Source organism: Lucilia cuprina, chromosome 4 (assembly GCF_022045245.1).
Source record: "Lucilia cuprina isolate Lc7/37 chromosome 4, ASM2204524v1, whole genome shotgun sequence".
Lineage (NCBI taxonomy): Eukaryota > Metazoa > Arthropoda > Insecta > Diptera > Calliphoridae > Lucilia > Lucilia cuprina.
In genome coordinates this window covers 85734871-85759574 of record NC_060952.1, presented here as the reverse complement: position 1 = coordinate 85759574, position 24704 = coordinate 85734871, and the positions used below count along the sequence as shown (strand labels likewise).

The 24704-nt window shown below is 29.3% G+C and overlaps 3 protein-coding genes across 4 annotated transcripts in view; 1 reads left to right on the top strand and 2 right to left on the bottom strand.

The window, feature by feature from the left end:
• Positions 1–8263: 8263 nt before the first annotated feature.
• Positions 8264–10391, top strand: LOC111678242 (coiled-coil domain-containing protein 174). Its single transcript, XM_023439528.2, has one exon. It carries the CDS (start codon positions 8351–8353, stop codon positions 10127–10129), a length of 1779 nt encoding a protein of 592 aa, XP_023295296.2. The 5' UTR covers positions 8264–8350; the 3' UTR covers positions 10130–10391.
• Positions 10392–10536: 145 nt separating this feature from the next.
• On the bottom strand, positions 10537–14840 carry LOC111678245. Its single transcript, XM_046949475.1, has 7 exons — positions 14418–14840; positions 14147–14328; positions 13950–14074; positions 13635–13876; positions 13375–13575; positions 12128–12336; positions 10537–12064 (listed from the first exon to the last, which is right to left on the bottom strand). Exons 1-7 carry the CDS (start codon positions 14541–14543, stop codon positions 11821–11823), a joined length of 1329 nt encoding a protein of 442 aa, XP_046805431.1. The 5' UTR covers positions 14544–14840; the 3' UTR covers positions 10537–11820.
• A 2055-nt stretch (positions 14841–16895) lies between these two features.
• LOC111678241 (hexosaminidase D) overlaps positions 16896–24704 on the bottom strand; it is a 39054-nt gene continuing 31245 nt past the window's right edge. Inside the window, exons 2-6 of one of the 2 annotated variants that reach the window (XM_046949803.1) lie at positions 20195–20329; positions 19578–20120; positions 19381–19524; positions 18141–19319; positions 16896–17623 (exon numbers count right to left, since the gene is read on the bottom strand). In XM_046949803.1, coding sequence (XP_046805759.1) covers positions 17351–17623; positions 18141–19319; positions 19381–19524; positions 19578–20120; positions 20195–20329 — 2274 coding nt within the window. In that variant the 3' untranslated portion in view covers positions 16896–17350. The remainder of the gene's footprint in view (positions 17624–18140; positions 19320–19380; positions 19525–19577; positions 20121–20194; positions 20330–24704) is intronic. The other variant, XM_046949804.1, reaches the window with a different exon arrangement.

Genomic DNA, 24704 nt, shown 5'->3' with positions numbered 1-24704 from the left:
ATACTATGATCTAAGGACAAAATATAATAAGCATCAAGAGGTGTTTTTCTCTATAACCACAAATACATTGTTTGTTAGGGGTTGCACATAATATGAAAGTAATGTTAAAAGCTTTAAATGTAGAAAAAAGCTTTTTGAACAGGATATGTTTGATTAGGACAAGTATTAATTTTTATTCGTTTTTTACTCATTTTAAAACATTCCCCTCAGCAACTTGTTCGTAAAATTTTATTTGCATTCACAATATGAATGAGTCATTTAAGAATGGAATAAGTAGCTTTCTGCTAAAATGAATATTTTTTCGTTTAAACGTAACGTTACGTTAACGTATACGGTATTAAATGTTTACATTAAATTTACTCAATGTTTAGCAACAATAGTTTTCATTTTGTTTTAAATTTTTCTTTAGAAATTTAAAAATAATTATCAAAAATTTTAGTTTATTTTGTTTTAAATTTTCAATAAAAAAAATTGAAAAAATTTTATAATTTCTACAAAATTATAAAACAAAAACTCTAATCAGCTTAATACGTAAAGCTATGTAAATGAGCGAAATTTCTCTACAATTTTTACCAAATCCTCAACGTTTAGACAATTTCCAATCTAATGAAAATCGTGAAACTATTTATGATTGCAATTGTAATGAAAAGAATTGTTTTCAAACCACCAGCGACGATGAAGATATTGAAAATTTAGATATTTTAAAAATTTATGCACAAGAATCTGCTGCCACTATAAATAGTTTTTTAATTTGGGATATATTACAAGCTCAATGTCATTGTGTTAACTGTCCGCTTAAAAATTTATGTAAGTTTTAAATTTCAATTATATTTAAACTCTTATCGTTCGCCGCCTAGCCATAGGAGTTTCTTTTTTGTTTATCGCCTTAAAAATGCTAATTTTACCATTAAATTGAATTGAACATTTTTGTTATTACCAACTTTAAGAATGTTGTTTTTAGGTTTTTAAAATAGTTGTAGTTTTAACTATGTCAACCGTTAATAAACATTTACGCGATTTAAGTGTTTTTTATATAAATCCTTTATTCTACGATAATTACTCAGAAGCCTTTAGTTTTAATGAAAATTTTGAATTTAAAGGTGGGTTTTTGAAAAAAAAGAGTTCTATTTAAAATTCTCCAAAACAAAATGTATTATTTCTACTTTTAACTCAAATGAAAATAGGTTTTTAAATCAGTAGTTTTTTTTAATTATCTTAAATTTATGTCCTCCCACTTCCTTAGGATAATGAATTGATTGGATTTTTTTGTTAGTAGTAAATATAGACTTTTCTAAAGGTCTTTGCTTTCAATTCAAGTACAATGTTAAACGTATACACAAAATTAAGTACAAATACACTTGTCGACAGTATAATACCGACAGTTGTGTTAAATGCACTTGAACGAAACAAAATTTAATCAGTTTCATTCACAAAAGATAGCTAAATAGATAGATAGATATATAGATAGATAGATAGATAGATAGATAGATAGATAGATAGATAGATAGATAGATAGATAGATAGATAGATAGATAGATAGATAGATAGATAGATAGATAGATAGATAGATAGATAGATAGATAGATAGATAGATAGATAGATAGATAGATAGATAGATAGATAGATAGATAGATAGATATAGATAGATAAACAGATAGATAAACAGATAGATAAACAGATAGATAAACAGATAGATAGATAGGTAGATAGATAGATAGATAGATAGATAGATAGATAGATAGATAGATAGATAGATAGATAGATAGATAGATAGATAGATAGATAGATAGATAGATAGATAAATAAATAGATAGCTCTTCTAATATCAGGTGTTCTTAGGAATACGTTCAGTAAAGCATTGTTTGCTCTTCTAGACTGGCTACATGCAGATCTTCTTGCTAGACAACTGGCAATAAATACTGCAGTCCGGTTAAGCACTTCAAACAGATGCAAAGATCGTAGAACTCCCACCAAACCTACACGTTTTTAATGACTTTTGTATTGTGGAACCTTTTAAAACGAGACATTTACGGTCCAGTGGGAACCCCCACCTTTAAATGCTGTTGGTTTTTGTATTTACACAGATCAATCAAAAAGAAGTTAAGATGTTGGCAGGGGCATTTTTATTGAGGAATTTGGAACAAAAATCTCCCTTAGACTCAATGAGTGTACTATCTTACAAGCTGCAATTTCGGGGATAAAAAGAACATCAAATTGGTTTTAATACTATGAGCTATCTAACAGCCTCCATTAAATCTTTGATCGGTATATATTCTACATTAAAACTTGTGCAAGAATGCCGAGCGTCTCTTAATGAAATGGCGAGACATTCAACAATTACCCATGTTTGTGTCGAAGGACACGGGGACAACATTGCTGATACTTTGGCGAAAGCTGTGACGAGAATAGCTACTGTGTCCCACTATCGTCACACTATTAAAGATGATAAATATATGTTACATGTTACTGTTTAGCTTAAGTTGGTCTTATACTGTGTCTGCTATGCGATCAGGCACGTCCGATCTTTAAGTATAACCTTTAAATACATCCAGTATATATTGATGACGTGTCACTGCTTTTGGACAGTTCGCTTAAAGCTAAAAGGCGTTCTTATATATGTTTAAATGAGTTCTTTGTTTGGTATAGTGGTTTTAAGCATACTATCGACTATAAGTTCAAAAGTTTTACGTAGGAAGGACGTAAGACTTATCGATCGATAGGACTTAGGTTAGTCTAGGTTTCCCTGGTTTAGATATAAATATTACCCTTGCATTTTGCCATTTTTAAGCATGCAGTAAATATCTGTAACAGATGTAGGAAAACCACTACCTTCCCCATCCAGCAAAAAAGTCGTAAAGATGTCATACGGCCCGGCAGCTTTTTGGGAAGCTAAGCTCTTGATTTCCTCCCTTAACCATATCAAATGTAATAACTATTTCCATGTTAGCCTCCCCCTATTTGTTTTTATTGAAATTTTTTCAAAAAATTACCATTTTCCAGAACAAATCTCAAAGTATAATTAAACTTTAAATATTTTTATAAAAGAGAAGATAACAAAATAATTTAAACAATTTAATTTGCTTTGAAAATCTGTTTATTATCTCTATGAGATTCTATGGTTTCTATAGAAGAAAAAGGAAAAAAATGCGTTATAGACAAATGTATTAATTGTTGACATACTAATAAAATCTAAAAACAATAACACAACCAACAAAAACATATGTATGTAGGTACTTAACTACATTTGTATATATGTATGTATGAGCAGATAAGAGAGACCATGCATTTTTATGGTTTCTTTGCTTTAAAATAAATGTAAACTTTTTAAATAAATTAAACAGAAATAAATAAATAAAAAAAAGACAAAACTTACCCATAAATGTATTACAGGCCATATCAAAATGATCTCTACTACCCGTACTACCACCAGCGCCTCCACCACCACCCAACAATGGTTGGGATTCCCTGTTATCTCCGCTATGATCCATAATACTTGAACATTCAAAGTCCACTTCAGGAACTAAACAAATTTCATCTGTATCATCATGATACGAATCCTGACGTAAATGTGATGGTAATATGTTACTGCTAAATAATCTTGGTACCGAGCTTGTTGTTGTTGTTGTTGTTGCGGCTGCTGTTATATGTGGATTGTTTGCTGTGGCGTAATTTTGTTGACGTCGAGACGCAGGTGAATTTGTATGACTATTACCGGCGGCTGAACGTGGAGAATTACTACTAGTACTATAATGCTGTTGACTGTTTGAGGTCTTATTGTTACTACTGCTACTTTCAATAATATCATCTATATTTGTTTTCACATCGTTGTCGCATTCACTGCCCCCAACACCGACACCACCTTCACCATCACCACCACCTCCATTACTCAGTGAATGAGATGTTAATAAACTAGTATCGTGAGTATTTAAAAGCAATGACGTTGTCTTTGTCGGTGTACTAGTCGTGGTTGTTGCTATCGCTACATTTACAGGTTGTTTAACATTTGTAGTTGTTGCTGTTGTTGTTCGTGTATTTACATGACCATTGTGTGTAAAGGTAGGTTCTGTTAATAACTGATTATTGTGGGTGCCAAAAAAATCATGTTCCTCAAATGCTAAAACAGTTTGTTGCACTGCTGCATCAATGTTAATGTTGTTGTTGTTGTTTGAAACACTCACTACTTCATTATTACCTTCTTCATCGTCATCATCTTCTGCGTCGTCGTCGTCGACATCATCGTCGTCTTCGTCGTCGTCTTTTAATGATAAGAGCATTTGTTCCTGCTGTTTGTTATTCTTTGGTTTTCTACGTTTCTTTTTGTTGAGACCAATAGTGTTTATCTATTGGAAATTGTACAATAATAATAATAACACGAAAAAAAAATAACATTAATAATTAACAACAACAAAATGTTAAATAAAAATAGAAATTGCAAAAAAACAATATTTTTAATTAATAAACAATGAACTTTACTGACTCTGACAGAGAGATAATTAAAGAATGTGTGTTGGACTAACGCTTTAGTGAATTTTTGAGTGAAAACGAAAAACATATCGGAAATGTCTTTGTTAACGAAACATTTAAGTTATCGATAATTTTTCTATAAAAAATTTAAGTTATCGAAACTTTTTCTTTATATAATTTAAGTTATTGAACATTTTTCTTGAGAAAATTAAGGATATCAAAAAGTTTTCTAAAGAAAATTAAGGTTATCGATAATTTTTGTTGAGAAAACTTATGTTATCGATCAATTTTTCTAAGAAAATTAAAGTTAACGGAAAATTTTCTTTAAAAATTTGGCATTTTATAAAAAAATATATTATTGAACAATTTTCTTGAGAAAATTCAAGTTATCGATACATTTTTATAAAAAATTCAAGTTATCGATACATTTTTATAAAAAATTCAAGTTATCGAACATTTTTTTATAAAAAATTCATTTCTACATACATTTCCTATAAAAAGTTTAAAATATTGAATCATTTTTATGGAAAATTCATGTTATCGATAAATTCTTTATAAACAATTTAAACTTGTCGATAAATTCTTATAGAAAATTTAAGTTATCGAAAAGTTCTTATAGAAAATTTAGATTATCGATAAATTTTATGTAGGAATTTTAGGTTAACGTTAAATTTCTATAGAAAATTTAAATTATCGATATTTTTTATACAGAAAATTAAAGTAATCGTTAATTATTCTATAGAAAATTGAAGTTATCGATAATTTTTTTTTCAAAAATCAATGCAACCGAAAAATTTTCAATAAAAAAATTAATGATAATTCTCTGTAGAAAATTGAAGTTATCGATAATTATACTATAGAAAATTAAAGTTATCGATACATTTTTTTTTAAATTAAAGCAATCGAAAAATTTTCTATTAAAAAAATTAACGATAATTCAAGTTACCGATACATTTTATAAAAAATTCATGTTATCGATTTATTTTTTTTTTCAAAAAAATCAAGTTATCGGAATTTTTTATAAAAGATTCAAGTTACATCGATACATTTTAATACAAGTTTAAATAATTGAATAATTTTTATTTAAAATTTAAGTTATCGATAAATGTTGTATAAACAAATTAAAGTAATCGATAAATTCTTATAGAAAATTAAGGTTATCGATAAATTTTATGTGGAAATTTTAGGTTAACGATAATTCTCTATAGAAAATTGAAGTTATCGATAATTTTTCTACGAAAATTAATGTAATCGATCATTTTTCTATAGAAAATTAAAGCAATTGAAAAATTTTCTATAAACAAATTATCGAAAATTTCTTAATAAAAAATAAAAATGATTTTTTTTTGTTTATTTTAGTTATCTATAAAAATTTACGAAATCGATAACTTTTAATTTTCAAGTTATCGAATATTTTCTCAAGCTAAAGTTATTGTTATGGATAATTTTTTGAATGAAATTTAAAAAAATATTAAAATTTTTTATGGTTTTCATATCAATCCGATAAATATTCTATTAAAACTTATGTTATCGATAAATTTTCTTTTAAAACTTCATGTTAGAGATAAATTTTTTTCACAAAATTCATGTTTTGCATAAATTTATATAGATAACATTGAAATTATGTATTACTAAAAATACATGTTATCGATAAATTTTATGAAACCATAAGAACTGCTCAAACTAATCACTTCATCATAATAATATAAAAAACAACAAAGATTTTTAACTTCGCCATTACTGCTCAAAGTTCAAGTTGTAAGAAAAATTCTCTTTCACCTTGTTATCATATTTTAAAGTTTAAAGCATTGAAAAAAAAAACACTGACAATGTTTATCCCAACATACTAACTACTTCCCTATCATCAAAATATTCATATTTTTTATTAGAATGCCAACGAAAATCTACATTGAAAATGTGTTCTTATCTTTTTGTCTTACCTCAACTTCGGTGGTTAATTGTTGCTTGTTTGATGTTGATTTTTCTGTTGTATCATCATCACTATAGTGGTTCATAAGATCAACATCTTCCAATTGCACCAGAGGTGCTTCCGCTGTAGACATTTTTGCACTTTTTTTTGGTGTTTATGAACGCTTTTTTTTTGCAATGGCCTTGTAAATTAAATAATAATATTTATTATTCACCAAACAAACTAATCTTTTAATGTTTTCTTTGTGTTTTTTCTTTTAATTTTCTATAGTATTTAGTGATTTTTTTTTTGTTTTTTTTCCTTTTGATTTTATAAAATATTGATTTTTGTTCCTTATGTTCTTTGTTGTTTTTTCTGTTAATTTCGTTTACGTTTTTATGTTATTTTCACTTTTTTTGTAATTATGGCTTTTTAGGGTGTATGATATTTTGTTTTTGTAGTTTTTTTAATAATATGTATAAAAAATAAGTATTAATTATAAAAAAATACCATCCCTTTTAATCAGAACAAAATTTATTCTCCAAATGCTACACAAAAAACAAGAAATGTCAGCTGTCAAAGAAATTGGCAAATCAGAGAAAAAAAAAGATAACAAACGGTGCAGAGTTGTATAGCTGAAAGAAAAAGTCGAGTTTTTGGTATTTGAAAAAAGTCGACTTTTCTATAGAAACTTAAATTTATATCGATAATTAGAAACTTTATACATATTACTTGTAAATTTTCTATCATAAATTCTTGTTATCGAACTTTTCTTTAAAAAAATTAATTTTATCGAAAATTTTCTAAAAAAATGTATTTATTGAAAAAATATATGGAAAATTCATGTTATTAAATAATTTTATATAAAAAATGAGTTATCGAAAAATTTTGAATAAAAAATTCAAGTTATCGAAAATTTTTCTATAGAAAAGTCAAGTTATCGCGAAATTTTCTATGAAAATTAAAGTTATCACAAAATTTTTTTATGAAAATTCAAGTTATTGCTAAATTTTAATGAAAATTCAAGTTATTGAAAAATTTTTTATAGAAAATTCAAGTTATCGAAACATTTTGTATTGAAAATCAAGTTGTCAAAAAATTTCCTACGAAAATTTCAAGTTATCGAAAATTTTCTGTAGAAAATCCATGTTATCGAAAATTATCTATAAAAATTCATATTATTGAAAAATTTTCAGTTATCGAAAAATTTTCTATAGAAAATTCAAGACGAAAAATTTTTTATAAAAAATTTAAGTTATCGAAAAATTTTCCATCGAATATTCAAGTTATCGAAAAATTCTATATAGAAAATGCAAGTTATCGGAAAATTCCAGTTATTAAAAAATTTTCTATAGAAATTTCAAGTTATTGAAAAATTTCCTATAGAAATTTTCTATAGAAATTTAAAGTTATCGCAAAATGTTCTATAGAAAATTTGAGTTATTGAAAGTTTTGTATAGATTTTGTATAGATTGTTTAATTTGCCGAAAAATTTTCTATAGAAAATTCAAGTTATCGAAAAATGTTGTCTAGACTATTCAAATTATCGACATATGTTCTATAGAAAATTCAAGTTATCGACAAATTTTATATTGAAAATTCAAGTTATCGAAAAATTTTGAAAAATATAATCAAGTTATCGAAAAATATTCTTAGAAAATTCAAATTATCCAAAAAATTTTATAGAAAATTCAAGTTATCGAAAAACTCTTCTATAGAAAGGTGAAGTTATCGAGAGTTCTTTTCAGAAAATTCAATAAAGACACCTCTTGATACTTGTTTTATGGAAATTTTAGTTTTCTTTATATATATCATTAACTTAGTTTTAAAATTATCGCCAATGTACCATCACTAGTATGAAACAGCTGTTTTGAGGGGAAAAAATAAAATTTGTTTTGTTTTCCGTGTTTTTTTGGTGGCAAACGTTTAATTTTCTCTAAAAGATAAAAAACGAATAATTTATTATAAAAAATAAAAATGAATGATCCCAATAAAGTTATAAATGTAAATCTTTCCTCGCTGCTTAGTTTAAAAGCAGAACTGTTGCGCAAACAGGCCGAAGTGAACAAAGCAAAAGTGGCCCAAACTGCAACGTCCAGCAGTAAAAAACAGGAGGAATACACCTCCCATAAACAAAAAAACGAATTAGCAAATGATTATGATGACAATACCTCCTCAAAGAAAAATGACAAAAAGAAACGTGTTAAAGAAATAGAAAATCACAAGGAAGCCACCGTTTATGAGCATGAGGATTCGGTATTGCTGGAAAAATCTCAAAAAGTTTTAGAAGCAAAAGCTAAATTTTATGAACGCATGCAGAAATCTGGTGGAAAATTAAATTCCGATGATAATTGTCTAGTAATGTTTAATAAAAAGAAACAAGAGGATGCAACACAGAAAGTTTCAACAAGTTTAGACACACCATATAGCTGCAGTGATGATAGCAGCGATAGTGATCATGATACCGACGATGAATGGGTAGAATATACTGATTGTTTGGGCAGAACTCGTACCTGTTTAAAACGTGATTTGGCGGAAGCCAAAAGAAAAGATGAACAATTGGCTGCCAGTATGCCAGAAAGATTGGATCAAACCAAAGCTAATTGGATGATAGATACCGTAGGTAATAAATCACTGCAGGTGGAAAAGGAAGATAATGATGATGACGACATGATAGGACCACTACCACCACCCTCAGTTTTTAATGATGGCCTTTCCACGATGTCAAAACTTGAGGAGCAAAAAGTCAATTGGGAACGCAAAGAACAGGAAAATTTGGAAAAAACCGATGTACATTATCAAGATGTGTTTTTCGATGAAGCACGGCAGCATGGTGTAGGCTATTATGCATTCTCCACCGATGAGGAAGAACGTAAGAAACAGCAAAAAGAATTGGAAAAGGCAAGACAACAAACGTTAGAAGAACAAAAACGTCGGGAAGCCTTAAAAGAGCAAAGGGAGAAAATAATAGCGGAAAGAGTGTTGGCAGCTAAAAATAGGCAAAGAGCCAGATTAGGTTTGCCACCGTTGGAAAAGGTCGAAGTAAATGAAAAGAAAGAAAATTCAGAAGATAAGCCCGCAGAAACCAAAGAAGAACGTAAAGCACGCAAGAAAGCTGAAAAACTTGAAAGGAAAAAACTTAAAGAAGAAGAGGAACGCGAAAGAGAACGTCAGAATCATATAAGACCTTGGGACAAAGAAAAAGAAGGAGTAGCGCTACAAAATGCCAACAATACACAGGAGACAGAAGAAGATTGGCAATATAAGCCCGAAAAAGAACCAATGACCCAAGAACAATGGAATGAATATAAACGTAATGAACGTATAAATGAATTTGCACCACCACCAACAGCCACAAATACAACACAGGATAAACCTTTAAAACGTACAAATTTCAAGAGTTCATCATCAAACCTATATCCAAACACAAACTACAATAATGTACCACCTCCAGAAATTGATAGTGGTTTTTCTAAATATCAAAGTTCAAAGAAATCTAAAACATTTAAAAGACGTAGTTATGCTGAAACAACACAAACACTAGAAGAAGACAGCCCAAGCACCTCCAAAACGGGTGTATGTATACCTCCACCCTCAAATCTGGAAGATTTCCCCTTACCCTCACACAATAAAAAACCCAAAACATCTTATGAACTGGAAAAATCTATAGAAGCTGGTCTAAGATTTTTACGCAATAACTGTGATAAGGAAATGCCTGCCACCAAATCTTCCTGGACAGCAAAGGCCGATTATTAGTTACAGTTATGAAATGAAAATAAAACTCTTATAAGGTATTTATGTTTATTTTTTTATTAATAGTTTATTATTTTTTTATATATTTTGGCTATATAAATTACAAATTTATTGTCTGCATAAAGATATTTAAATTGTAATTTATATTTTACTTGCTTTTTTCTAACATTTATAGAAGAACGAATTTCTATTGTAATATAATAAAAATACTATTATTATGTGGCGAAATGTGTCACATGAGTAACCGTTACTAAAAGTTCTCAAATATTTCAATGTTTTATTGAAATTTTTTATTAATTACTATGATTTTCATTCTTCTAGTACTTTCACTTTACAATTTCAGTTTGAATATCTAACATTTCTTCTAGCAATTTGAAAAGCTAAACAAATTGCGGGTAGAATGAAATAAAAAGAAAAAAATCTTAATTTAAAAATTTAAACATACAGTGAATCAACTAAGTTTTTTGCCTCTCTTTTTTTTAAGAGAATTTAGTTTTTTGTTCATAAATAAACTTCGATTAGACAGATAAAAACTAAATTTATGTTTTCTAATTAAAAATGGAAAAACCGTGAAAAATATTCATGTCTGTTCTGTAAATCGACTGGCTAAGGAGCACACAACAGGCCCGATAGAGGTCTAGGTGTATTTCTTCGGATTTGATGTATATATGTACATCCTCCTTTCAAATTAACTAACTACTTTCCACTAGATTGGTGTACTTGGTTTGAAAACGAAAAAAAAAATATAAGAATTCGTTTTTAAACGAGAAATTTACTCGGATTCGGTTTACAAAACAGACAGGATTTATATAAAAATGTTGGTACATTTGTTGTTGCATTTTATTACTTTTCATCAGAATTTGCAGGACAATAAATTATTTTGCATTTTTAGAATTCCAGAAAATTTTACATACCAAATTACTTGATTGATTCACTGTATAAATGGTACTAAAAATATTAATGAAATTTATTGTTTCCTATTTGAGGAAGCTGTGTTTGTTAAGATCTTGCATATAAATAAAATTTATTGTTTTTCTTATGACCCGATTCGATTAATAGTTGGAAAAGTTTCAAGAGAAATATATTAACCTTAATTATGTACATTTACCGTTTACGAATATTTTTTATATTTTAAAGTTAAATTTTTGGCCTCCACGTGTTATTTTGAGCAACTGTTTTAGTTTTGTTTAATTCAAATTAGATATTATTAGCTTTTATTTCTTAGGACACTTACCATATCGTTAGGATATATATTAAGAAAATGTATTTGCTCTTATATAAAACCATGTTTAGATCCAAGAGTTATCAACGAATAATCTATTTTGTTAAATTTCTTTTTTAAACAATAAGAAAAATCTTAAATTTTAGTTTAAATAGTTTGTTTTTTAATAATACTTAGTAAATACAATTTTATTTATTTTTGTTTAAGGGTTTTATTTATAACAATTTATCACAGTTTTACAAAACAATTTTTCATACAAAATTTGTTCAATAAACCTTTGATAAATTGTTATGAATAATCTTTAACGATTTTTGCTAATTTAATACTATTTTTGTCTAAGGATTTATAAGTTTTTTTAAGAAATTTCAAATACTTGTTTTATCTCTTACAAATTCCATTTTTTCCCCATTTAATTTTAACATTTATAAAAACAGAGAGAGTGAGAGCACAATACAATTTCTTAATATTTAGTTTAGAGCATACCATTATCAACCATATCTATAAGAATTTCGGACATTTTTTGGCGACACAAATCGTTGGGCGGAAAATTCAATTCAGGAGCACCATATTCACATTTTAATGTAGTATCATCATCATCATCATAATGATGATCATACATATCGGGTGCATCCTCCGAAGAACATGTACTAATGGGTATAATATCTAAGGATAAACCCAAAGCAAAACGTCCATAGGTTTTTAGTTCTTGTCGAAAACTAAAATTAAAAGATTAAAAGAATTCGAAAACAATTCGTTGTTTAATTTTATCATGAACTTACGTTTGTTCTAACTTTTCGGCGTTATTGCAAAAATCTGGTATACGTTTACATAATGTTACCAACCATTTAAATAATTCCCTTGTATAGAGTTTAATAAAATCTTCCAAATGTACATCTCGCATAGATTTACTAGTACAACAGAATAATAAGTTTGCCACATCTAAGGCTATGGAACTATAACGTATCAATTGGAAATCCACTAAACAGACCTACAGAGAAAAAACATACATTTTACATTAATTATAAATATTTTTAATATATACAGTGAATTAATTAATTAATTTGCCTATGGAAACTTTTCCAAATTTTAGGAAAAAAGCTTTAGCTAAAAAATTATTTTAAGAAAATTTAAGCAATTTAATTATTTTATATTTTAAAGAATATCTTTAATTATAATTTTCTATTATAAAAAGTAAAATCGTGTTATTAATTAACGCAATTTTTGATAAAATGTGTATTTTTGTGTATTTTTAAGTCAATGAAGTATTTTGCTTATGTAGGTTTTTTGTTAATTATACCCTACACCACTTTAGTGGGGAGGGTATATTGGGTTTGTCCTGATGTTTGTAACGCACAATAATATTGGTCCTATACCCACCTTAAAGTATACCATATATCGGCTCAGAATCATGTTCTGACTCGATGTACCTATGTTCGTTTGTCTGTCCATCCTTGTGTCCGTCAATGTAAACCTTGTAATCAAACTACAGGTCGCAATTTTGAAGATAATTTAATGAAATTTGGTATATGATCTTCCCATGACGAAGTCTATAGAAAATGGTTAACATCGGTTCATTATTTTTCCCATCAAACTACAGGTCGCAATTTTGCAGATAATTAGATGAAATTTGGGACATAATCTTCAATGATACCGTAGACGAAGCCTGTTAAAAATGGTTTACATTGGTCTATTATTTCACCTAGCCCCTATACTAGTCTTGATGGCCCTCACGAATTCTATTATAATATTATCTATAGATTGATAGATAGATAGATAGATAGATAGATAGATAGATAGATAGATAGATAGATAGATAGATAGATAGATAGATAGATAGATAGATAGATAGATAGATAGATAGATAGATAGATAGATAGATAGATAGATGGATAGATAGATAGATAGATAGATAGATAGATAGATAGATAGATAGATAGATAGATAGACAGATTTATCTTATGGTAGGCAAAAAACTTAATTGATTCACTGTAAAGATTTTTCATATATACTTATATACAAAACTTACCTCCAAAACTTTCTTCTCGCCATTGGGCATCTTTTCATAACGATATAAAAAGTTATTTGCCCAACAGTCACCATGACAAAAGGCCGTCAAATTCGACTCTTCACTAACTAAACGTACCATACGTGAGAAAAATGTAGAAGTTTCGGCAAATTCTTTAAAAAGTTGCAAATATTTGGAATCTTCGGGCAAGACATCAGAAACCTTGGAAAGAGTTTAAATTATTAGAAAATTGTCTATTGCTTCTATCGCCACTCACTCACCATTTTAATGGCATTCTTTGTTAGGGTCTCATAGTAATTTTTATACCAATTAGCATTATCATTGCTAAATAAAGCCTCCTCAGTAGTTTTTCTTAATTTTTCCATTTCTTTAGGATTTTCAAATTTATAGGATAAACTTAAAGCATGAAATTGTGCTACTTGTTTCAATACCATATGCGTTTCATCCACCGTTAAACCTTGTTTACGATCGGGCATTTCAAAACCTCGAATTCGTAGATCCTCTGAAATGATTGTAAATCATTGTTGTAGTTACAGAGAAGGAAATGTGTATTTTAGTTTAAGACTTCAGCTTACCCATTATTAAAAGATCAGGTCGTGCATAAAAACATTTGGGTATTGCTTTAAATACTTCATCAGTTTTGGTGGCTTGAAATTTTAATAATTCTGGCATAATGGCGGTATAAAATTCTACTTCGTTTCTGAAAAAGGACCAGGTTTAGGGATTTTCATCGTTATCATTCGTTTTATACATTTATTTGAACCGTTCTTACCTAAATAGTTTATCACTTTTATAGGCTTCTCTTAATTGTACATTTTCGGGTAAACGTTTACAGATTAAATTCTTTTCCCATTTTTGTTTTTTACCATCGTCCAAACATTTTCGTTGTCCGGTCAAATGTATACGATATAAGGTGGCTGTATAATTATCACCACGACCGGATCCTTGTTCTTCCTAAAGGGAAGGCAAAAATATACACAAAAAAAAAAACTTTAAATCATGACATCAAAAGTACAAGCGCAGTGTAAGTAAAATATACTTACTTTAAATGAATCGATTTGTACTTCAGGTTCAATACATTGAAAAATCTCACTAAATAAAGCCAATGTTAGTTTGGAACTATTATTGCATACGGAAACTGCCATTTGAGGTGTTTCGTTAATGCCCATAGCAAATAGGGTTTTAATAAAGAATTTGGAACTTTTTGTAGCAGTTGTAGAAAATAATTTGCACTAAGTTAGTTTATTTTTATATAATTTTTATTTTTCCACAAAATTTCGTATCATTTACTTTATTGCAACTTTATTATCAAAGTTATTTTTCTTTTATATACTTTTCTAAAAAAAAGTTTTTCTTAAATCTTTTGTATTCCTTAATACTTATTTTTCGCCTTTACTGCTCACACACCCCTTGTTTGAAAGCTGTTCTAAGTTATTTAATTGATTTTCCTTTTTGCGTTGGTTGCCAAATGTCAAATAGTATGTATCAGATGTTCGTCCTTTTTTTTAAGTTTCTGTCAAAAATTTGTTTCTTTTTTTGCGTGTACATTCTCGAAAATCCTGTAGCCGGCTTTTTATTTGTTTATATTTAATGAACTTTCACCCTCTCATATCGTTAACATTTGTATCTCTCTGTAACCTCTCACTCTCTTTTCTTTAAAGGATTTAAATAACGTTGCCAACTTATAATTGTATACTGGTAGTATTCCTACATTATTGGCAACACTTTAGGTGGTTGTTATTCGTTATTAGCGGAGTCTTTTATTTGCTATATTTGAAAAGGCTTTTATTCAATTTCGGAAGAGTTTTAGTTCTATTCAGATTAGATGTTAAATTCTTTAATACTCTTGAACTTGTAATAATTTTTTTTTAAATTCTATCGAGGTTTCGATCGCATTAGAATGTCAGAATTTGAAATCAATTCTTGTTCAGTTCTAATTTAAATCGAGTTTATTTTTAGTTCAGTTCTAGTTCGGTACTTTTTCAGTTCTAGTTCAGTTGTAGTTCATTTTTAGTACAGTTCTAATTCAGTTCAAGTTCAGTTCTAGTTCAATTATAGCTCAGTTCTAGTTCAGTTCTAGTTCAGTTCTAGTTCAGTTCTAGTTCAGTTCTAGTTCAGTTCTAGTTCAGTTCTAGTTCAGTTCTAGTTCAGTTCTAGTTCAGTTCTAGTTCAGTTCTAGTTCAGTTCTAGTTCAGTTCTAGTTCAGTTCTAGTTCAGTTCTAGTTCAGTTCTAGTTCAGTTCTAGTTCAGTTTTAGTTAAGTTCTAGTTCAGTTCTAGTTCGGTACTTGTTCAGTTCTAGATCAGTTCTAATTCAGTTTTAGTTCAGTTCTAATTCAGTTTTAGTTCAGTTCTAATTCAGTTTTAGATCAGTTCTGGTTCAGTTCTAGTTCAGTTCTAGTTCAGTTCTAGTTCATTTTTAGTTCAGTTCTAGTTCAGTTTTAGTTTAGTTCTAGTTTAGTTCTAGTTTAGTTCTAGTTCAGTTCTAGTTCAGTTCTAGTTCAGTTCTAGTTCAGTTCTAGTTCAGTTCTAGTTCAGTTCTAGTTCAGTTCTAGTTCAGTTCTAGTTCAGTTCTAGTTCAGTTCTAGTTCAGTTCTAGTTCAGTTCTAGTTCAGTTCTAGTTCAGTTCTAGTTCAGTTCTAGTTCAGTTCTAGTTCAGTTCTAGTTCAGTTCTAGTTCAGTTCTAGTTCAGTTCTAGTTCAGTTCTAGTTCAGTTCTAGTTCAGTTCTAGTTCAGTTCTAGTTCAGTTCTAGTTAGTTCTAGTTCAGTTTTAGTTCAGTTTTAGTTCAGTATTAGCTAATTAAGAGTTGGAGTTTGTTTAGTTGTAATTCATTTCATGTTCCGATTTAGTTCAATTCTTATTCAGTCCTAGTTTAGTTTATTTTGTTCTAGTTCAGTTCTTGTGGCGTTATAGTTCATTTCTGGATATGTTCTAGCTTGGCTCTAGTTTAGTTCTAGTGCAGTTCTAGTTCAGTTCTAGTTCATTTCTAGTTCAGTTCTAGTTCAGTGCTAGTTCAGTACTAGTTCAGTTTTAGTTCAGCTGGAATTCTATTCTTGTTCCAATCTAGTTGATTCTAGTTCAGCTTTTCATCAGTTCTGATTTAGTTCAATTTTAGTTCTTATTTGGTTCTAGTTCATTTTTACATCAGATCTGGTTCAGTTCTAGTTCAGTCCTAGTCTAGTTATAGTTCATTTGTAGTTTATTTCTAGTTCAGTTCTAGTTCAATTCTTGTTCAGTTCTTGTTCAGTTCTTGTTCAGTTCTTGTTCAGTTGTAGATCAGTTCAAGTTCAATTCTTGTTCAGTTTTTTTGCAGTTCAACTTCATTTCAGGTTCAATTCTAGTTCCAATTCTGTCCATTTTAATTTTCATATCAGTTGGATATCTAACATCGTTTAAAAAAATAATTTGTTTAAAATCTTGTTTATTTAATTATTTCTTTATTTATTAATTTCTCATAATTTACAATATTTGAATTAAAAAAGAAATTTTTAAGTATTTTAAAAAAATAATTATAATAGTGAATGTGTTAACTTGTTTGTAATAATAATTAAATTTTTTTTAAATCGTATGCAAAAAATACATATTTTGTTTATGTATGTTAAATATGTAACTACTAATATGCAACATTTTAAATGTTTAATTTTAATTTTTTATTTATATTTATATTTTAGTTTAATTAATAACATTATATGTATAGATATTTATTCGAATAATTTCGGTATTTTTTTAAAAAAATAAAGCTTTAAGCTTATGTTTTGAGTTAAGTTTCTTTTTCATCTCTAAATAATAAAAAAAATGTGTAGAATTTTTTCTTTATATTTTTTTTGCTAAATGTATGATAATAATGATTTCCTTTAATGTTAACATTTTCGACTAAATTTAATTAAACACCATGGTTATTAACGTTTCTGTCTGCATGTGTGTGGTTTGCGGAAGACATATGCAAAGAACTTCTATATATATTTATATAATGTGTTTCAATTTGTTGCATGATGTTGATGATGTTGATATTGTAGATGATGCTGTTGTTGATATTGTTGTTGTTGTTGGTAGTGATGGTGCTGTTGCTGTTGCTGCTGCTGTAGTTGATTATTTGGTATTAAATTTAAATTATGCAAAGCTTGTGCTATTGGCAAAGGACGTTGTGGCCAAGTATTTGGTTGCAAGAGTAATTGAGCATTTGCTAAATGCCGTTGTAATGAACCAATAGTGGGATAAATTGACTGTTCGATAAATTCAGCTATAGTAAACTGTTGTAAAGGGAAAAAATTTAAGAAGTGAAATAGAATAATTAATTAGTTTGTTTCTTCATTTAATAATGTTAAGGAAAATAAAGATAGAATAATAAGGTTTGGTTTTTGGATAATGTTCTAGTTCAATACTAGTTCAGTTCTAGTTCAGTTCTAGTTCAGTTCAAGTTTAGTTCTAGTTCAGTTCTAGTTCAGTTCTAGTTCAGTTCTAGTTCAGTTCTAGTTCAGTTCTAGTTCAGTTCTAGTTCAGTTCTAGTTCAGTTCTAGTTCAGTTCTAGTTCAGTTCTAGTTCAGTTCTAGTTCAGTTCTAGTTCAGTTCTAGTTCAGTTCTAGTTCAGTTCTAGTTCAGTTCTAGTTCAGTTCGAGTTTAGTTCTAGTTCAGTTTTAGTTCAGTTCTAGTTCTGTTCTAGTTCTAGCTAATTTATAAATTAATTTAGTACATTTCTTTGTTAATTTCTATGTTCTAACCTTAACAGCATTCTAATCACCTTATACATTTTATATTATTTTTGCTTACCTCATCATATATTTCGTATAACAATTCATTGGCCTGCCTGGCCATACCCTGTAACTCACTAATATAAATGGGCGTCTTGTGTGTCAGCTCATGCACCCTTATTGTTGATGTAAAATTGTGTCGTACATTGTAATCAGACATCCAAGCACTTTTCTCTTGTACCTGTTGCAAATACACTTCGATTTCTGTCAACATGTCAAACAACCTCAAAGAGAATTTATAAAATTGGTGACCCAAATATATACACGTCGAAAATAATTGATTATGATGAGAGTTTGGCTGTAACTCTAACCAGGGGTGACCAGAGCGTCTTTTATCCAATTGATAGACACATTGTAATACTTTTAGTAAATCATTTTCCTTGGGATTGGTATTGAAATAGCCCCGAGAAACAGTTGATAGTGAGACCATTAGACTGGGTATGCCAGTGGGTAGAAGTTCACAGAGAATGGCAAAATGATCATAACGTTGCCAGCCGGTAAGTGCTAAACCCTGAAAACCCTTAGAGAATCTGGCACCTTCTTTGGCGATAACTGCCAACCAGCGTATATTGTTTTCCAAATGCCTTTGTATAGGTGGTATCATTAAGCTTTCACCGAAAGCACCTTTAAATGCAGAAGCAGCCCAGGCTGTAGGGAATACCCGTGTATATCTCTCCCACAACATGGGCGGTATAAAACGATAGATATCATTGATATAGACCCAAATCATGGGTTCCACATAATTGCCAATTTGCGAATGTTGCATTTCACTCAAGGTCATGCCCCTTAACATATCATCCCATATTATAACTTTCAATTGTGGCCATTTCATGCGTATGAAATGGGCTATGGTAGTCACATGATTGAGAAATAACTCTCCTTTGGTTTTTTGTCTACACTGTGTGCACTCACCCATGCGATAAACTTCATCACAACCAATATGTATGTGTGACATTTTCAAAGGAATCTTCTCGATGTTCGGTTGTTGCAATTGCAAATGAAAGTCGATAACTTGTGTTAGCATAGCATCGATAAAATTCATTGATTGCTTTTGACTGGGACATATGGATTGTGGACTGTCTGGCAATTCGCGTAAATGGGCAAATTCTTGTAGTTTCAGTGCGTATTCCATATGACCAAAAGTTTGTACTAAAGGTATTATGTTGAAACCGTGCTCAGCACAGGCTTCCAAAAAGTCCTGTAATAGGATTTCAAAATTTTCCATAAGAAATCTTAGTTTATTTTATAAAAAAACTCACCTTAAGTTCTTCACGATTGTATGCATTTCTGGCTGAAAGTGAAGAGATATTTCCCTCAAATGGAAACATATCTTCGTACTCAATTAATAGGCCAGTGGCTCCCAAAGTTTTTATAACCGGCAAAAGAGTTTTCAAAAAAGAAAGCTGCAAATAAAACATTCACAACAAATTCCTACTTTTTTTAATCACTCTACTACCTTAGGTGGTGCTCCCTTTAAATCCAAATGCACTAAACGTTCATTGGGTGGCTTAGCTCCGTCGGGACCTATGCCAGCCACAATGGGTATACCCATGCGCTGCAGTTCATGTTCATATTGAGTCTGCTTCTCTGCTGAAGACAACATTTGTGCATCATTTTCCATTTGACTTTGTAAATCATCCATGGCTGAGTTTCTAGATTTCTGTTGATTTTCCAAAATTCTTAAACGTTCCTCTTCGAAAAGATAACTTTCTCCCACTATAGGTAACTTCTTACGTCTCGCTACCAACGATAACGTTTGAGCTGAAGCTTCTTCAATAACAATAGACGTTGGATTTTTGGTAGGTTTAACGAAACGTGTTAATCCCGAATTAGCTAAACTGTTGGTATGATGCTGAACATTGGTTTCTTTTTTGTTGTTGGTATCTTGATTTTGTTGAAATCTTAAAATGCGATTAGCCTGCGAAATAAGTTTTTGTAAGACATAAATATGTTTGTAGGAATCTCTTTGGGTGGAATCTTCTGTATCACTGGGTAAATTCTATGGAAAGGTATTAAAAGTAATTTATTTATCATTGGAGGAAAAAGTTGCATCCAGTTTAAAGCGGAACTTACAATATAGTTTTGTGAAAAACTTTGCTTTGTATCCAAATAGGCCCAAGTCCAAAGACCACAAAGTATTAAGGAAGAAGCAAGTAGTAAAAGAGATATTTTACGGCGCCAAATCAATATAAGGAGATTTGTGTGCATCTGCAAAAGAAAAATATAAAAAATATACAAATTTTAGTACAATTCTTAAGTTTCAATGTAATTCTGCTTCAGTTCCAATGTAATTCTGTTTCAGTTCCAATGTAATTCTGTTTCAGTTCCAATGTAATTCTGTTTCAGTTCTAGACAAGACAGGACTATAATCTAGTCTATAATATTGTTAACAAGGGCTATGGAAACGTTGCTAGACATCCCAGCCATTGAAACATATTTATGATATGAGGCGGCGCTTATAACCGAATGGCTAGTCTATAGTCTAATCTATTGTCTAGTCTATAGTCTAATCTATAGCCCAGTTTTAGCGCTGTCTATAGTTTAGTCTATAGTTTAATTTTTAATATAGTTTAGTTTATAGTTATAGTCTGCTTTAGTTCTCTTCTAGTACTGTTGTGGTTCTGTTCTAGTTGTGTTCTAGTTCTGTTCTAGGTCTGTTCTAGTTCTGTTCTAGTTCTGTTCTAGTTCTGTTCTAGTTCTGTTCTAGTTCTGTTCTAGTTCTGTTCTAGTTCTGTTCTAGTTCTGTTCTAGTTCTGTTCTAGTTCTGTTCTAGTTCTGTTCTAGTTCTGTTCTAGTTCTGTTCTAGTTCTGTTCTAGTTCTGTTCTAGTTCTGTTCTAGTTCTGTTCTAGTTCTGTTCTAGTGCTTTTCTAGTTCTGTTCCAGTTATGTTCTAATTCTGTTCTAGTTGTGTTTTAGTTATAGAATTGTAAGTTGACAATAGTGTTATTATAATAATCATTTTTGCTGTCAGAATCATGTCATTGCTGTAATGAAACAACGTTGTATTTGCAAAAAAATCTAGTAATTATTTATATTTTTACAGCCTCCAATATTCATTCCACTGTCCTCCACTGTCCTTCAATAATATTTTTAATTTATTTAATTAGTTAATAGTGCAATGTTAAGAAAAGCCAATAGCATGTAATTCACTTCGATATCGAAGAACATTTTCCTTGCAACCAAAAGGGAAACAACAGAGCGACCATTAATTGTATAATTATATCGAATGCTATAAAATCGTTTTTAATTTACAAGATTTTGCAATTTAATTTATAGACAATAATAAAAAATATATACATATAAAATATGCCAATTGTTAATAAAATAAACATAATTTAAAAAGGGATTTTAATTTAAGTTTATTAAAAAAAGCTCTTTTAATTATTATTCATATACTTAGTATCGCTTATTGTCAATAGTTGTTAGTTTATTTTTTTAAACTCTTTTCTTCCGTATATTACTTTTTTTCTTAAAAAAAAGTATTATAACTATCTATTTACACGATTTCACTTTATTATCTGCAATTCTATGAAAAAGAATTTATGGCATTTTTTTATAAAGTTAAAATTATCGTTAAAGATAAAGTTTGAAAACATTCTTTTGTTATACACATTTACTTATTTAAAGTACACCTATATATATTTTGTGTTAATGTTTGGCATTTATCCAGAAATAAACTTTAAATAAAATTATTTAAAAAATGTGGATAACATTTTTCTATAAATAATAAGTGTATTCAATCGAAATCAAAAGATTTGTTATATTTCGGCACTATTTTTGTTAAGCTTCAGATCTTGTTCAACTCTGTTGTCTAGTCTATAGTCTAGTTCTGTTCTAGTTCTGTTCTAGTTCTGTTCTAGTTCTGTTCTAGTTCTGTTCTAGTTCTGTTCTAATTCTGTTCTAGTTCTGTTCTAGTTCTGTTCTAGTTCTGTTCTAGTTCTGTTCTAATTCTGTTCTAGTTCTATTCTAGTTCTATTCTAGTTCTTTTCTAGTTCTGTTCTAGTTCTGTTCTAGTTCTGTTCTAGTTCTGTTCTAGTTCTGTTCTAGTTCTGTTCTAGTTCTGTTCTAGTTCTGTTCTAGTTATGTTCTAGTTCTGTTCTAGTTGTGTTCTAGTTGTGTTCTATTTCTGTTCTAGTTATGTTCTAGTTCTGTTCTAGTTGTGTTCTAGTTGTGTTCTAGTTCTGTTCTAGTTCTGTTCTAGTTCTGTTCTAGTTCTGTTCTAGTTCTGTTCTAGTTCTGTTCTAGTTCTGTTCTAGTTCTGTTCTAGTTCTGTTCTAGTTCTGTTCTAGTTCTGTTCTAGTTCTGTTCTAGTTCTGTTCTAGTTCTGTTCTAGTTCTGTTCTAGTTATGTTCTAGTTCTGTTCTAGTTCTGTTCTAGTTCTGTTCTAGTTCTGTTCTAGTTCTGTTCTAGTTCTGTTCTAGTTCTGTTCTAGTTATGTTCTAGTTCTGTTTTAGTTCTGTTCTAGTTCTGTTCTAGTTCTGTTCTAGTTGTGTTCTAGTTCTAGTTCTCTTCTAGTTGTGTTCTAGTTCTGTTCTAGTTCTGTTCTAGTTCTGTTCTAGTTCTGTTCTAGTTGTGTTCTAGTTGTGTTCTAGTTGTGTTCTAGTTGTGTTCTAGTTCTGTTCTAGTTCTGTTCTAGTTCTGTTCTAGTTCTGTTCTAGTTCTGTTCTAGTTTTGTTCTAGTTCTGTTCTAGTTCTGTTCTAGTTCTGTCAAGTTTTGATCTAGTTCTGTTTTAGTTCTGTTCTAGTTTTCGTCTAGTTCTGTTTTACTTTTAATCTAGTTCTGTTCTAGTTTTGATCTAGTTCTGTTTTAGTTCTGTTCTAGTTTTGGTCTAGTTCTGTTTTACTTTTAATCTAGTTCTGTTTTACTTTTGATCTAGTTCTGTTCTTGTTCTGTTCTAGTTCTGTTTTAGTTCTTTTCTAGTTCTGTTCTAGTTCTGCTCTACTTCCTTTTTGTCACGTGAATACCCCATAGAATTTACAAACAACATTACATTACCACGTACACAACTATTTGAAAGCGAAGCTCTATTTCCTCTTTCCTCTTTATGATTTGGCTAAAAATTTTAGAAGTATGTAGATGAATGATGTTGCTGCTGATGCTTCTCTTTACATGAACGTGTATTTGCAGCATCATATACAAGTACAATATCTCGTACAATAATTTTCTACAAATTTACTGTTGTACTTTTCATTATAATGCTAAATACAACTATAATACGATTCTTTATGAAATTTTTTTATCTTTATTTTGTCTATTGCACATAAATTGTATTTTGAAAATTTATTAAACTTTCAACAGGAGTAGATAATGTTAACGTAAAAATATTTATTTCTTATTTAGTTTTCAACATGAATACTTCAGCAAAAATATATTTTAAGCTAAAACTACTCTAAAAAACTTGGAATTGATATGAATATAGGAAAATGAACTGAAATCATAAACAAAAACAATATTCCAAATATCATTTACACAAGTAGTTGTATGATATTGAATGGTATTAGTGTAGGAAGGCTCTCAAGAATATTATTTAATTCTCCGTAAAATTAAGTGGAAAAAAATATTTTTTCTAACTTTATTTTTTTACTAAAAGCTGAAAAAGTTGTAAAAATATTTGCTCTATAAAATTTAAATTTTAATTTTTTGTTATTTATTATGAAAAGTTTTACTTCACTGATTGGTTAAAATAAGCAAAATATAAAAGTAAAAAGAACTAATTTAATTTTTAAACAAACCACATATCAACCAGACAGACTCCTAACACCTGTGTATATTAGTTTAGTAAAATGTACATGTCTAAGCATGCTTGTTATTCTATTTTTTCCGTTTTTTTTTTTTGGTCAGCATTTATTTTTTCTCTTCTTCCAACATCCGTTTCCCTTATGGTGTAATCGTTATACTCAATTTGGTGTTGTCAGTAAGTAAGTGTACTGGTGTTTCTATGAGATTTTTCTACGAGAACTTAATACTTGTAGGAGTTAAACACAATAACTTCATAAAAACCTAGTAAACAACATCAGCACCAACAACCGGAGAAGAACAAGAAAATATATAGTAGAAATATAAACAAACACGTCCGTTGTATGTTTTTTTTTTTTGCATGTACAAGTTGGGTGTGAAATCTTTGACAAGAAATCTTTGGGGGAAAAGCATCTTAAATTTTAGATTTAATTTTTAAGTTTTTACTTTTTTCTCGAGATATTGTAGGTTTAGGTACTTCCTGTGCAGCACTATGGGACTCTTATCGAAGTTTTTTACTCAAAATTTTTAATTGGAAACATATACTTTGATTATATACTATTCTACAGTCTAGTCTTTAGTCTAAACTAAAGTCTAGTCTTAAGTTTAGTCTAGTCTATAGTCTAATTTATAGTCTAGTCTATAGTCTAGTCTATAGTCCAGTCTATAGTCTAGTCTATAGTCTAGTCTATAGTCTAGTCATAGTCAAGTCTATAGTCTGGTTTATTGTCTAGAGTGTAGTCTATAGTCTAGGCTATAGGCTAGTCTATAGTCTAGTCTATAGTCTAGTCTATAGTCTAGTCTATAGTCTAGTCTATAGTCTAGTCTATAGTCTAGTCTATAGTC

Excerpts from the sequence above, each read along its gene's own strand:
- LOC111678242 (XM_023439528.2), top strand. The coding sequence starts at position 8,351 with ATGAATGATCCCAATAAAGTTATAAATGTAAATCTTTCCTCGCTGCTT.
- LOC111678245 (XM_046949475.1), bottom strand. The coding sequence starts at position 14,543 with ATGGGCATTAACGAAACACCTCAAATGGCAGTTTCCGTATGCAATAAT. Across the intron at positions 13,576-13,634 it reads CAAAGAATGCCATTAAAATG|GTTTCTGATGTCTTGCCCGA; the intron begins GTGAGTGAGTGG and ends ACTCTTTCCAAG. Across the intron at positions 12,065-12,127 it reads GCCGAAAAGTTAGAACAAAC|TTTTCGACAAGAACTAAAAA; the intron begins GTAAGTTCATGA and ends TTTTAATTTTAG.